Raw genomic sequence first — 15,331 nt, forward strand, 5'->3', positions numbered from 1 at the left:
ACCAGGAATTCTTGTTTGGAACCTCCTTCCTTAGGGCTAACATGCCCAGGAAACTGTAAATCACGATGAAAACACTAATAGTAATAACTACCACTTTGTCAAATGTGCACTTTGTGCCAGGAACTGCACTAGTCTCTTTCCATCCATCCATCCATCCATCCATCATCTCCAGCCCTACAAAAACCCTGAGGAAGGCATGGTGCCTGCTTTCAGAGGTGAGGAAATGGAGACACACAGGGTGAGTGACTTAAATAAGGCTACCAGCTAGTAATGATACTGGCCCCTCATGGAGGCATTGCTGTAGCAGCCCCTCAGGCCACAACCCAGGAGCCTGACCGCCACCTAACCTCACCCCCCACCCCCGAGGAAGTAGGAAGAAGGGGCTACTGCTCAGGCTGGATGTGAAATGGGTGCTGTGACCCAAGAGGAAGAGGCAGGGCCAAGGGGTTTCGACAGACACAGTGGCCAAGGGCTGCTGCCTTCTTTCATTCACTACTCAGAGCCCAGCACAGGAAGCAACTCTGACACTGGCTGGTCCAGAGTTTCTGAAATACGTCTGAGCATCAGGCTCACTGGAGAGCATTTAAAAATACAGATCCCTGGATACAGAGATTTGGACTCTATAGATGTTAGGGGGGCCCAGGAATGCACATTTCATGGAACCTCTGGTACTTCTGATGCAGACCCAGGTTTGAGAACCTGGGGCTGGTCCAACCCCTTCACTAAACAGTCAAGAAAAGCCCATCTCAGTTCAGGGAAGTCCTACAGGTGCGAAGCAGCAGCGTAGAGATTTGGTCCCAGGTGGACACAGCTGTCAACATTAGACTGCCTCTCCTGGGAGGAGAAAGCCAACTTGAAAGTTGACCATATTTCTGGAGCCCGGAACTGACAGAAAAAGTCACAGGGCAAAAGATAGACTCAAAATATAAATATCTGAAATTTCTAGAAAACACACTTCCAAAAAAATAAAAATCTATGAAAGATAAAAAGGACAGCATACTGGAAGCAATACTTGCAGTGAACAAGACAAAGAGTTAATATACTTGTAATTATTTATCTATGTAAACAATTCATTCAACTCGATCAGGAAATCATTAAGGCTAAATAAGCAATTAGCTAAATGAAAATAAGCAAAGAGCTTACATGTACACAGAACACAATAGTTAGTAAACAAATATTTAATGGAGAACATTTGATTTGGTTGGTAAACTTTAAAGTGTAAATTGAAACAAGGTACTGTTAACACATTAGATTGTTTTTTAAACTATATTTTTATATATGTACCTATATGTGTAAATTCATAGGAATGGATTGGGGGGACTTCCCTGGCGGTCCAGTGCTTACAACTCCACACTCTCAACGAAGGGGGCTTGGGTTTGATCCCTGGTCGGGGAACTAAGATCCCAAATGCTGCACAGCATGGCCAAAAAACAAAACAAAAAAGAAAAGGATTGGGAAGTTGTTTTCTGATTGCCTCAATATCTAGTCTCACCCTTTTTAATTAACCAAGCCCTTCTATTATTAGGAATGGTAAGGAAGCAGCAAAATGCTTATTACCTGGAATGCAGACATGATGGCTGGAGCTCCAGGGACTATATTAGGCCATGTGGAGACCTTAGGGATGGATGCTATGAAATGAGGATACAGAGCACAAAGCCTGTGTTCTTCATGACCAATGACCATGGGTCCACTATGCTAGCCCTGAAATGCTTTGTCTAGACTTCTTTTATGCGGAAGACAAATACATTTATTTGCTTAAGCTTATGTTACTCTGATTTTCTGTCATGTGCAGTTGAACCTAAACTTAACTGATACACACATCAAACCTATGTGGAAGTGTAAAAGGGACTATGCTATAGTATTGCTTACATTTATTCTTATTACTTTTTACATTAAGAATATATTGATGTATTATTTATATAAGCATCTGTTTTGGAGCCTCAGTGAACCCAGCTTGAGTATGAGCCCCATCACCTCCTATCTATGTGACCTGGGGCAGTCAATTGCTCTGTAAAGTGGGCATGATAATAACAGAACTTATTGAGTTGTTGCGGTGCTTAAATGAATTAATGCAGATAAAATGCTTGGCACCATGCCTGGCTGACAGCTATTACCGTACTACATTATGCTATCACATAGGCACTGGTGGTGGCAGAAACAATCAGAAGAACCCAGGACATGTTTTTGAGTTAAAAAAAAAAAAACAAAACAGGTTGCAAAACTGGCACATGAGTATGATCCCTTTTGTGAAAAATTATTTTATTTCTACGTAGATATGTATATCTATGCATCAAGAGATGTCTGGAGGGATGGCTGACCAAATGTCATAGTGGTAATTCCTGGATACTAGAAGCTTTGCTTTCTTCTATGTGGTTGAAAAAGAGCATTATTATTTTTTGAGCAGGAAAATTAAAAAAAAAAAAAAAAAAAAGGAAAAGCCCCTTGGAAAAGAATATAACAAGTCTCACCACGAATCATTAAAGCATCCATACCCTTTGACCCAACCATCTCACTCTTGGGAATTGACCTGAGGAAATAATTCAAATGAAGGAAGAAGCTATATCCATAAAAACATGCACTACAGCATGATTTATAACAGAGAAAAACAGTGAACCACTTAAGTGCCTTACATTAGGGTAATACTTATTATTCACCCATTGGAACATTGTGCAACAATTAAAATGAGAAAGATGATGACCATGTAACAACATGGAAAAATGCTTATGACAGACTGAGAAGAAAAAGGAGCAGAATGCAAAATTAGATGTGTCAGGAGCACAACTGGGCAAAACTCTTGCATGCATTTGGATGAGGACTGGAAGGGAGCACAAACAGTTGAATTTGTTGGGGTCACTAATTGTAGATTTTTTTTTTCCTTTTTCACTTAGAATTCTGCCTAATGTTTCTATAATGTTCTTCGTATAATTTTAAAAACTGGCTTTAAAAATCTCCTCAGGGAAAAGAAGAGAAAGCAGGAAGAGGAAAAGAGGAGGGAGAAGATGGGGATTCTCCCAGAAGCAGGGTCTGAATGAGAAGAGTTCAGAGGCAATCTGAACACATGGGCACAGTCCCACCTTGATCTTCTACCTGGGTGGCCCCAGAGGCTGCATCCCCTCTGTTCTCTGACTCAAGAGTAAACAGGTGGACCAAAATCGTTGCCTAAGTTAGGTAGACAGTACGTTAGCTGATAATAAAGTGAGGGTTAAAAGTGTTCTCCAGGGCTTCCCTGGTGGTGCAGTGGTTAAGAATCTGCCTGCCAATGCAGGGGACATGGGTTCGAGCCCTGGTCCAGGAAGATCCCACATGCTGCGGAGCAACTAAGCCTGTGTGCCACAACTACTTAGCCTGCGCTCTAGAGCCCACGAGCCACAACTACTGAGCCCATGTGCCACAACTATTGAAGCCCGCGCGCCTAGAGCCCATGCTCTGCAACAAGAGAGGCCACCACAATGAGAAGCCCGTGCATCGCAATGAAAAGCAGACCCTGCTCGCTGCAACTAGAGAAAGCCCGCAGGCAGCAACGAAGACCCAACACAGCCAAAAATAAATAAATCTATTAAAAAAAAAAAGTGTTCTCCAGATTGGAATCATTTGGAAAAATTGATCACGCTTGCTATTGACGACCAGCGGGCTGGCAAGGGCATGAAGTGCCAGGCCTCCTGTATCCAAACGAAGGAGGCGTGTCTCCTCAGAGTCAGCAACCCCACGCCTTGGGATTTAGCCTAAGCCTAAGGAAATCATCAAGCCAGTGCATAAAAATATTTACATGAGATGTTCGTTACAGCGTTTATAAAAATAAAAAATTAAACCCTCTGTTTCACCAAAAAGGAATTGGTAAACTAAATTTCGGGATCACCATGCAGTGGTACACTAGGAAGCTACACTAAAAAAATAGGATGTAGATACAAATTGGACATGAAAAAATGCCCACCACATCTGAGGTAGAATAAGAAGGCTCCAAAGCACGATGTGTATTTTCCCCTTTTTGTAAGAGTGTCTATCTAAAGATGTTCGTTTGCATGTAAGAATTCCTGCTAAGATACAGACCAAGGTCTAAAAGAAGTTAATCTTTGAATGGTGGGATTACAAACTGGATCAAGCAGTTCAGTCTCAATTATATTGCTGCGTAACAAACAACCCCAAATCTACTGGTTTACAGCAGTGAGTGTTGCCGTCCCACTCCCGCTCCTGTCTCTAGTGGTCGGCTGCTCCTCTGCCCAACGACTTCTTCACTCTAGGACCCAGGTGGATGGAACAGCCTCTATTTGAACCCTGCAGGTCTCTGTGGTGGAGGAAGGAGATGGCAGACCACCCCCTGGCTCTTACAATCTGTGCTGGGCAAGTCTTATGGCCCTTCCCAGGTTCAATGGGGCAGGGATATATAATGGTAAACATTTTGAACAATAAAACAAGCTACCACAAAGTTATTTCATCCTTGTCTTAATCCATTCAGGCTGCTATAACAAAAATACGATAGCCTGCGTAGCTTAAACAACAAACATTTATTTCTCACAGTTCTGAAGGCTGGGAAGTCCAAGATCAAGGTGCCAGGAGATTTGGTGTCTGGTGAGGGCCTGATTCCTGGTTCGTAGCTGTCTGTCTTCCCTCTGTGTCCTCACACAGGAGATGGGGCCAGGGAGCTCTCTGAGGTCTCTTTCATAAGTGCACTAATCCCATTCATGAGAGCTCCACCTTCATGACCTAATCACCTCCCAAAGACCCCACATCTGAATACCATCCCCCTAGGGATGAAGTTTCCATATATGAATTCTGGGGGGAACACAAACATTCAGTTTATAGCAATCCTATTACTTAAAGTCCTTTCTTTGCAGAATGCAGTTCTTTCCCAGGAAGTGGATGGTCTCATGGAGATGGGACATGTGGGTTCTCCAGGAGAGAAAATACAGACACCGAGACCAAGCACCAGGCAGAGACGGCAGCTTCAAGCCTGAGGCAGAGGGGCCAGAGAGAGGTCAGGATTTTGCTTAATTTTTTTTTTTTTTTTTTTTTTTTTTTGCGGTATGCGGGCCTCTCACTGTTGTGGCCTCTCCCATTGGGGAGCACAGGCTCCGGACACGCAGGCTCAGCGGCCGTGGCTCACGGGCCTAGCCGCTCCGCGGCATGTGGGATCTTCCCGAACCAGGGCACGAACCCGTATCCCCTGAATCGGCAGGCGGACTCTCAACCACTGCGCCACCAGGGAAGCCCAGGATTTTGCTTAATTTAAGAGACAGGTCAATCAACCTGACCCACAGTAAGAATAAAACAACGTGACAGAAAGTTCTAGATGTCCAGAAGTATTACGCCAGTTCTCTTACTTACTTATATGACTTGAGTCAAGTTAGAGGGCCTCTTTGAATGTCCGTATACATAAAATGCAAATTAAAATAGCTGTCCTGCTTACTTTACTCTATTTGATTGGGCATGGGCGGGGGGCGCTCAGTTGTCAGCCCTAAAATTGTCAGCACTCTAGGTGGGGAAGGTTTGGGCCTTCAAGCTGTAACCACACACTCACATACATTACATTTCCCCAAATCCTCTCATCACCTCATCATCAGAGTAGCTTGTTTACCACTCTTATTTGTGTCCGTATGCTTTTCAACAGGACAGGTGAAAAGATGACAACAGAAGTCTCCAGATGGAGGAAGAGAACCCTTTTGACGGATGAGCCCAGGAAGGTCTGGACGCAGAGGGAAGGACCTCACTCCACTTGGTCAGGTCTGGAATTAGCCTTGTTCCCCTTTTTTTCTCCTGATCCCAGCCTCTCAGAACGGAAGATGACAAGGCTTCTCAAACCGGCCTTATCACTAGAGCCACTTAGGAAACATTTAAAAACTAGATTCCTGGGCTCCACCTTCCAGAGACTCTGATTCACCTGGTGAGGGTGGGAGGCTGAGTCACAGAAGGTGACCTGTGCCATCCCCACCTGGCTCCCATCCAGCCCCTCTGCACAGGCCTCGTGTGGTGCCCCAGCAGGGAGGGCCCAGGCATCTCAGGTGGCACGAGCCCTGACAGCTGGGAGAAACCTGAGTGGGCCCAGGTTATCTGATGGCGCACCTGCTCTGGCCCCGTGCTCACATCTTGAATATCAAGATCAGGGGAAGGCTCGAGAAGAGGCTCCCCAGTCAGCACAGGTCGCCCTGCAAGCTGCGCAGGGGCCAAAGGAGGTAGTAAGAAAAAAGCATCTCCCCTTTCCTCCTCCCAGCCCCTCAGAACCCAATGCACTGCAGGCTTCCACAGCCCATCTACACACCTTTACTGATAACCCTGGAGTTTATCTCTTCACACATCTATCAACATGGTGGCGAGTTCCTCGAGGGCTGGGACAGGTCTTATTCCTCTCTGCATGCCGCTCAGAGCCTGGCACACTATTAGTGCTTGCTGAATATTTCATAAATAAAGGAGAGGGAGTTAACACTTACCATGTTACCACAGGTCAAAGAAGGACTGATATTCACACCCACCAGGCACGTGGGAAATGCACGTGCTCACCTCTGAGGGGTGGGGGGAACCCTATCCTTAGTCACCCAGCTAGAGACTGAGCTTAGCATGCCCTGATTTGCAAGGGTACTAAATTACCTTTGACATCAGGGCACTCTTTGATATGATGAGTTATGGAGCCTCTTCACAGGAAAATGCCTCCCTCCCCACCGCCCCCCAAACCCCGCATAAAATTTATAGGTTAAGGGTATCAGCCCTTAAAAAAAAAGGGGAAAGCTCTTTTTTTTTTGCAGTACGCAGGCCTCTCACTGTTGTGGCCTCTCCCGTTGTGGAGTGCAGGCTCCGGACGCACAGGCTCAGCGGCCATGGTTCACGGGCCCAGCGGCTCCGCAGCATGTGGGATCCTCCCGGACCGGGGCACGAACCCACGTCCCCTGCATCGGCAGGCGGACTCTCAACCACTGCGCCACCAGGGAAGCCCCGAAAGCTCTTTTTTTTAATAGATACACGCCAGTTAATGAACACAGATGCAATGACAGAGTCAGAAATTAACATTTTGCAACCCCCAATCTAATCATTGATTTAGGCAAGGATCATTGATGAATGCTAAGATCACTGGGCAAATGACTGTCAGGAAGGAATCTCAGCCCTAGACTAAGGCTCAAGCCCCCAAATCAGGATCCCACACTCCAAGAAAAAGCCCAGACAAAGGATAAGACCATAGTCAAGGCAGGCTCCAGATGGGTTTATTAAGGCCAGGGGAGAATTACCAGGCTCTGATCTTTCCTGAATTCTCCCCTCTCCTTTCCCTCTTAGCTGCCCCCACCTTCACTCTCTCAAGGGAAAAGGCTGCAGTGGGGAGGGGACTGGGGGGCACTCTGGAAGTACTGTGAGGCTCCTGACGCCCAAACATATCCTGGCTGCCAAAAGGGAAGAGGCAAGGCTTGCTCTGATCTTTCCCACTGTTCTCAGAGTCCAGCAGGCTGCTGTGCTGGACACCCGTGTCCTGTCCTGTACTGTGGGAGCAGGACGCCTGAGAGCTCTGTTTCTCAGCATCTCTTGCCAGCCAGGATGTGTTTAGAGCCAACTGATGAGAGGCACCCACAGAAACCGTTACTCCTTCTCTGGCAGTGGTGGCTACACTTGATGCCAGTTCCCAGACCAGAAATGTCCTCCCATCTGCCTCACTGTAGCCATTCCCCTGGGGATGCCAGGGCTGGGCAGTGACCAGAGCCAGGACAGCACCTGCCAGTGGAGATGGCAGTGTCACTGGGACACAGGAACATGTGATTATCCTCCTGGCACAGGGAAGGGAGTTCTCTGCTGCCAGGCCTCTTGGAGCCGAGATAGAAGGGTCGGCAGCATGGAGTCCAGCACAGCCAGCCCCTCCCAGGAACACCGAAGACCCCTGGAAAAACGAAGAGGCCTGGCTGTGACTGTGCCCTCTTACCAGTTTCAATCATCACCCTCCACCAGTGCCAAGGCCCTGGCACCCACAGGCCCCTCCTTGTCCGTCTTTCTCACCTCCCCCCACCCAACACACCTGCGATCCAGCAGCAAGCGGCCCTGCTCCAGCAGCTCCTGCACCTCCTTGTTGGCTACAAACAGGTCCCACAAGGTTAGCTGGGGCTCAAACTGCTGCCAGTGCTGGGGAGACCAGAAGGGGCAGAGATGCAGGACCACAAGGTGGGGAGCCGGCGGGGCTATTCTAGGCCACCTGTCTGGGGGTGCAGTGACGGATGAGGCGTGGGTCCGATCCAACACAGCGATCTCAGAAACTGACTGTCATGCACACCAGGACCAGGCCAATGGACCAGCAGGGAGGTGGGCACCTTCAGTCCTATTCCACGTTCAGGCCAAACCCAGCTCCCAGCCAAGCCAGGTCTCCCTTGGCTCCTCCCCTCCCCCTGTTCTGGCCAGAGTATGGTCAGCCCCAGCCAGAGCTCGATGGCTCTGACTTCATCCAGAGCGGTTCCGAGCCTGACTGATCTGTATCTACTGCACTTCCTATCTGAGCTTTCAGCGCTGCTTTAAGAATATTTGAAAACTCTTAATCTAGTCTATTCCCTTAGATGACTGAGAAAGTTGAAATTCAGAGGTGAAGGGATGTGTGCCTAAGGTTGCGGTAGACGGGGACTAGAGCCCGGCTCTCTCTGCAGCCCTAGTCTAGGGTTCTCACCATTGCCTTACGTTGCTCATCACTCCTGCCCATCAAGCCTCTGCTGGGCCAAGGCCCTACCTCTAGCTGCCAGTCCCAGAGGAATGGGAGGGGTGTGTGTGTGTGTGTGTGTGTGTGTGTGTGTGTGTGTGTAAGACAGAGTGAGACAGAGTGATTCTGCGAGGCCTAGGAGGAGAAAGCAGCGTGCCAGACCCCTTGACCTCTTACCTGGTGAGTGATCCCCACGTCTGTGCGTAGTCCCATGGCCAAAACTTCCTCCAGACTGAAAGAAAAACCAATAAGGGGTCTTGGAGAGGAGACTTGCGCTTCTCCCATTCTTCACACCCTGTGCTGGGATATGCGTATGGGGGGTTTATGGGGAATCACGCAATATGGGGCGGGGAGGGGGCAGGGCAAGGTGGGAAACAAAGATGTGCAGGTAGGTGTTTCTTGGGGTAGAGGGGAAGCCTGAGGGAAGAGCCCTCAGGTGCTCACAGCGCCAGCTCGCCCAGGGGGATGCGCCTCCGGGTGCCGTGACCAAACAGCATCACCTCCTTCATCCAGTTGTCAGGCTCCAGGGTCTGGATCCGAGCCTCTCGGGTGTGGCTCCCAGCCCCCTGGGGTATAAATCGCCCATGGGCTCCTGACAACATCAACAACCACCCCCACTTTAATAGCAGCTAACACTGTGTGCTTGCCAGATGTTAAATCAGTGGTTCTCAAAGTGTGGCCCCTGGACCAACAGCATCTCAGATGCCAGAAGTGCCAGTTCTCAGGCCCTGTCCAATTCCAGAAATTCTAGAATTTGGTTGGGGCCCAGCTGGGTTTTAACAAGCAGTCCAGATAATTCTGATGCACACTAAAGATCAAGAACCACAGTGCCAGGCACTATACCAGGTGCCTCAAAATACATACTTAACAGCTCTACAAAGTCGATAGTATTTTTTGCCACACTTTACATATGAGGAAACAGAGGCTTGGAGAGCTTAATAAGTGGCCCAAGGGCACACAGCCGTGACACGGCTCTCCTGAGTCATCCCACCTAAGGTTCACGGGGGACTCACCAGGTCCAACGCCAAGGTACTGACCGCACTGCCAGTAAGCCCAGTTGTGGGTACTAAGCGCCCCCTGTGGGAAGAGAGGGAATAGTCAGTGCAGAGAGAAGCAGGGGGGCCTGTCTCTGCTCAGGGAAGGGCACCTGGTTAGAATGTCCCACCATCTCAGGCTTCGGAAGCACCCTTCTCCCCAAAGAGGGCCTCAGCCTGCCCAGGCCCCACCTTCAGCCACAGGACTTACATTCCGGGCGAAGTTGGAGACCTCATACTGGCGGAAGCCAGCCTCCCGAAGGACTGCCCGTCCCTCCTGGTACATCTCAGCGGCAAGTTCGGGGTCAGGGGCAGGAAGGGAGCCCTGCTGCACCTGGGTGAAGAGGGCGGTGCCCCGCTCCAGGGACAGCTGGTAGAGCGACACATGGTCATCACAGTGCCGCAGCAGTTTCCGCAGCTGCCCAAGCCACGGCCCCACGTGCTGTGCCGGCAGCCCCAGCATCAGGTCCACAGAAACACGCCCCGGGAAGCGGTGCCGGGCCTCCGCCAGCATCTGCAGAGCATCACTGGCCGAGTGTGTCCTCCCCAGCAGCTGGAGCTCAGTGTCATCTAGGGACTGGAGAGAGAGGGTCAGGTGTAAGCACGCAGGCTAGCTCAGAGGGAGACAGAAACACCTGACTGACCTTACTGCAGACACAGATACAGGGGAAAACACAGGACATGGCAGGGGGCTGGAAGGTGGAAGGTCAAGCCAGTAGCAGGGGTACCATTCACTGAAGAGTCACTGTGTGCAAAGCTTTTCTACGCAGTGTCTAATTTGTCCTTACAACCCTCCAACATTAGCTCCATTTTACAGACGACAAAACAAGTTCAGAGATGTTAAGCAGCTTGCCCAAAGTCATACAATGGCGAAGTCAGACCTGGAATTTAGGACTGACTCCAAAGCCAACCATCCTTTTTTGATTTCACTTTTTATTTTGAAATATTTTGAACCTACAGAAAAGTTGCAAGAAAAGCTCAACAAACACCTTCATCCAGATTCACCAATTAACATTTTTGCCACATTTGCTTTGTCTCTCTCTCTAAATATACACATATATTATTATTATGTTGAATCATTTGAGGGTAAGTTAGACCAGGGATGTCTAAAGGAACCATCTGCGAGGATGGAAACGCTCTGTATCTGCACTGTCCAATACAGTAGATACTAATCTCATGTGGCTGTTTAAATTTTAAGTTAATTAAATTTAAATAATCACATTCTAAGTGCTTCCTAGCATGTGGTCAGTGGCTACTATATTGGTCAGTGCAGATATAGAACATTTTAGTATAATATGGTAGCCACTGGCCACAGGCTAGTGAGCACTTGCAATGTGGTTATTTATTTATTTATTTATAAATTTTATTTTATTTATTTATTTTTGGCTGCATTGGGTCTTTGTTGCTGTGCACGGGCTTTCTCTAGTTGCGGAGAGAGGGGGCTACTCTTCGTTGCCTTGCGTAGGCTTCTCACTGTGGTGGCTTCTCTTGTTGCTCTAGAGCACAGGCTCAGTAGTTGTGGCGCACGGGCTTAGTTGCTCTGCGGCATGTGGGATCTTCCCGGACCAGGGCTCGAACCCGTGTCCCCTGCATTGGCAGGCGGATTCTTAACCACTGCGCCACCAGGAAAGCCCCCGCAATGTGGTTATTTAAATGTAAAAAGCTTAAATACTGTACTCCTGTACCCCTAAATAATTAAATGTGTTATTTCCTAAAAACAAGGACATTCTCTTACACAACCACAATCTAATTATAGAGTTCAGGAAATGTAACACTGATACAATCCTGTTGTCTAAGACACAGTCTTATTCAAAGTTGGCCAATTGTCCCTAAATGTCTGCTCTAGTAATTTCCTCTTCCCACCCCAATCCAGGATCCAATCGGGGGTCACGCATTGCATTCAGCTATCATTGTCTCTTTAGTTTCCTTTAGCTGAGATCCTCATCCTGCCTTTGTCTTTTATGACACTGACATTTTTGAAGAGTACAGGCTAGTTGTTTTAATTTTCTATTTTATTATTATTTTTAAAATTATGTATTTATTTTGGCTGTGCCGGTTCTTAGTTGCGGCACATGGGATCTTTAGTTGTGGCATACGAACTCTTAGTTGCAGCATGCATGCGCGATCTAGTTCCCCAACCAGGGATTGAACCCGGGACCCCTGCACTGGGAGTGTGGAGTCTTACCCACTGGACCACCAGGGAAGTCCCCGGGCTAGTTGTTTTGAAAAATGTCTCTTAGGGAAGGAAGCTGCATGGCGTGGCCTAAATAAATAAATTAATTAAAATGTCTCTTAATAAGTCCTAGAGCTCTCCTGTACATCACTGTGTTTACAGTTAGCAATACTGTACTGTACACTAAAAAACTGTTCAGATGGTACTTCGATCTCATGTTACCTGTTCTTACGATACACACACAAAGTCTCTTAATTTAGGTGTTTCCTCACAATTAGATTCAAGATATGTAAGCATTTGGGGCCAGAGTATCTCAGAAATGGCGTGTCCCTCTCAATATGTCTCATCAGGACAAAGCCCTGATCCCAAACTCTATGGTAAATGGTACATGTATTTGAAGGAGGGAGACAATACTGGCTATGGAAATATCACGGGCCAACCTGAGAGGAACATGTTTCTCCCCCCACTTAAAAACCTTCAGTGACTCCCTTGTCACCACTAAGCGAAACCCCAAACTTCCTAGTATGGTGCTGAAGACTCTGGGCCCTAGCTTGCAGCCTTGTCCCCAGCCTCTCCAGTCACAAGGGATGGCTCACAGGTCCCCCAAAACATGCAAGCTCTTCCAAATCCTGTGTCTTTTCCTCCCACACCCTCATCTCTGGTGGACTCCTCTTCCTCATTCAAACATCATGTCCTTCAGGAAGGTTTCTATGATCTTGTCAGACTGAGACGGCCTTCAGGCTGTACTCTGAGAGCATTTTGTAGAGACCCCCTTTATAAGCAGACTTTATCATGCTGCAGTGATCTGACCACCTGTTGGCCTCCTCCTGGGTCTCCAATCATGAAACAAATCTTTTTCAAGCATCTACTATGTGCCAAGCACATAATGCTTGGAATACTGTGACGAACACAAAGGCATACACGATCCCTGCCTCACAGGGCTTGTGCTCTACCACAGAAACAGACAATTAAGTACTTACAAAAGTGTCACCATACACTTTTTAGTGCCTACAGGTTCCTGGCACCCAGAAAGAGCTCAATAAATGTTTGCCCAATGAATAAACGTGATCACCCAGGAGAGACACCCTGGGTGCCCTAGGATGAGGTGGGTGAGATGGGTTACCTGGAGGCCAATGGACAACCTGTTGACTCCTGCTGCCCGGAATGCTGCCAGCCTGGAGCTTGGGGCCGAAGTGGGGTTGGCCTCCAATGTGACTTCAGAGTCTGCAGGCAGGTGAGTTGCCTGGGCCACTGCCTCCAGGACAGCTGCCACAGTGTGGGGGCTGGCCAGACTGGGGGTACCCCCACCAAAGAACACAGACTCCACTCTAGGGAAAGAGGATGGAGAAGATGAGACGTGGGGGAGCCCTACGGGATGCCTGCACCTGTCCTATGCACCGGCCACATAATTCCCAAGACCCCGCCTACAGCCTCCAGTACCCACCGCTGCACCCCACTGAGTTGCAGCAGCGTCTGAGCCTCGGTCACCAGACAGCGTCTCATGGCAGCCTCGTCCACACCGCGGGGGATGTACTTGTTGAAGTTGCAGTAACTGCAGCGCTTCTCGCAGTAGGGCCACTGGGGGCAGGGGGCGTGTGAAAAGGACGAGAGATGACCGTGGGCTGCCCTGGCCACTTCCAGGGTTCAGTCGCACACATCCCCATCCCCACTCCTAGGTCAGTCAACAGTGGCTACCGCATCTAAGCCACGCAACTCCCCAAGGGGATTAGTAAGCCCACTTCAATAGGAGGAAACTGAGGTTCAGAAGGGAAATCACTTGGTCAAGGTCAACGAGATGGTGAGCACCAGAGACTTCAGGCCTCCGGACCAAGACATTTCCCTGCCAGGGAAAGGCCCCAGACCTCGTCTGGTAGCGGGGAAAGACGGCAGGTAGGCTCGCAGCGCGACAAGCGCCTCCTCGCCTCTGGCCCTCCGCGCCCGAGCCTCCGCCTCACCTCCCCACTCACGTGGACGTAAAGTGCTGCGCGCTGGCTCCCGGGCGTAGGACCCCGGGGTCCTCCCGCGTCCTCCGCGAGGCGGCGCCTCTGGGCCATCTTGGCGGCCTTCACCCAGCCGCGGGCCCGAACACCGGGGAGCGCCGTGCCGCCCGCTGTGGCGGGGCGGCCCGGTGCGCGGGCCAGCACCCGAGATCGAGACAAACCCAGGGCAAGGCGTACGGTGGGCCGGGTGGGCCGCCCCGGCGGAAGGAAAGGGGCTGCGTGGCCGCGCCCTGTGTCGGAGCGCCGCCGAGAGGGCTCCGGGCCGCAGCTTCACCGGGAGGGCTCCGGGCCGCAGCGCCACCTGCTGGGCACCGGTGCGCTCACCGCAGCCGCCCGGCCGTCCTTTCTCTGGCAGCGGCAGCGGTGCGGGGAGCTCCGCAGCTTTTGGCACCCCGTCGAAGGCGAGGTCCTGGATCAATCCAGGAACTCTTAGTTCGTTCAATGGGTTCCTTCACATTTTATGTGCCTGGTTCAGCGCTGGGAGCTGGGGATATCCAGATGCATAAGGCCAGGGCACAGTACAGGTGCATGAGACAGAACGTAAACCAACAAGAGAAAACAGGCAACCGATTTTAATTCAGCACTTGCTGGATACCAGGCCGGTGTGCTCCGTGCCGCGAGGCGGGTCTGTTACAAGGGATGTGGAATCAGTGGGGTAGAACAGGGCACTTGGACTGAATGTTGCAAGAGCAGAAAATCCCAGGGGGAATGGGCTTGGCCAGGAGAGTAGGTTGTCATCTCCTGGGTCAGGCCAACCCCAGGCACCTGCTGTGAGGAGAGTCAGAGATGCTGTATGTGGGACAGACAGGGTTCAGGTGAAGGGCTGGACAAGCAGGCACCTGAAGAACTGTCCCAGAAAGTGGAAGGATCATGGGCTTTGGAGTCAGTCACCTGGGTTCCCTAATTCCAGTTGTGTGACCTTGGGCAAGTCACTGAACTTCTTGAGTTTTAGTTTCATAGTTTGTGAAATGGGGCTGATGCCTACTTGACGGTGTCATTGGGAAAATTTCAACAGGAAATGTATATGGATGCACCTGTATGTGTATAATGCCTGGCACTCAGAAAACCCTAAATTTATGTCCATTTTCTAAAAAGTAAAGAGGAGGCTGCTGCTGCTAGGGCCAGACACACTGGGAGGTAAGGCTTGCAAGCAGAAGGAACTTTTCTTTCTGTCTCTGTGAACTGGAAATCGCTGTGCTCAGCTGTTTTTATTTCTTGGGTCAAGCTACAGCCTGCTTTATCCTGCTTTATCTGCCCATCAAGGAAGCCCCAGGTTCACTGAAAATTGGGTTGGTTGGGAGGGATGGGGGAGTAGGGGGGATGTAGGATGATAGCTAAAGGGTATGGAGTTTCTTTTTAAAAGGTGATGAACATTTTTTAAATTGACTCTGGTGACGGGTGCACATATCTGTGCATATACTAAAAACCATTGATGTAACACTTTAAATGGGTGAATCGGGTGGTATGTGAATTA

General features: G+C 49.5%; 1 protein-coding gene across 1 annotated transcript; it reads right to left on the reverse strand.

Annotated features, from left to right (window-relative positions):
* Window positions 1-7,165: 7,165 nt before the first annotated feature.
* On the reverse strand, window positions 7,166-14,387 carry RSAD1 (radical S-adenosyl methionine domain containing 1). Its single transcript, XM_089901824.1, has 10 exons — window positions 14,380-14,387; window positions 13,825-14,125; window positions 13,302-13,435; window positions 12,981-13,185; window positions 9,896-10,261; window positions 9,664-9,727; window positions 9,095-9,242; window positions 8,828-8,882; window positions 7,985-8,088; window positions 7,166-7,849 (listed from the first exon to the last, which is right to left on the reverse strand). The coding sequence occupies exons 1-10, from the start codon at window positions 14,385-14,387 to the stop codon at window positions 7,732-7,734; spliced, it is 1,503 nt and encodes a 500-aa protein (XP_089757950.1). The 3' UTR covers window positions 7,166-7,731.
* Between the last annotated feature and the right edge of the window lie 944 nt (window positions 14,388-15,331).

Source organism: Delphinapterus leucas, chromosome 19 (assembly GCF_059928025.1).
Source record: "Delphinapterus leucas isolate spDelLeu-1000000601 "Yukka" chromosome 19, BTC_Dleu_Yukka2, whole genome shotgun sequence".
NCBI classification, from domain to species: Eukaryota; Metazoa; Chordata; class Mammalia; order Artiodactyla; family Monodontidae; genus Delphinapterus; species Delphinapterus leucas.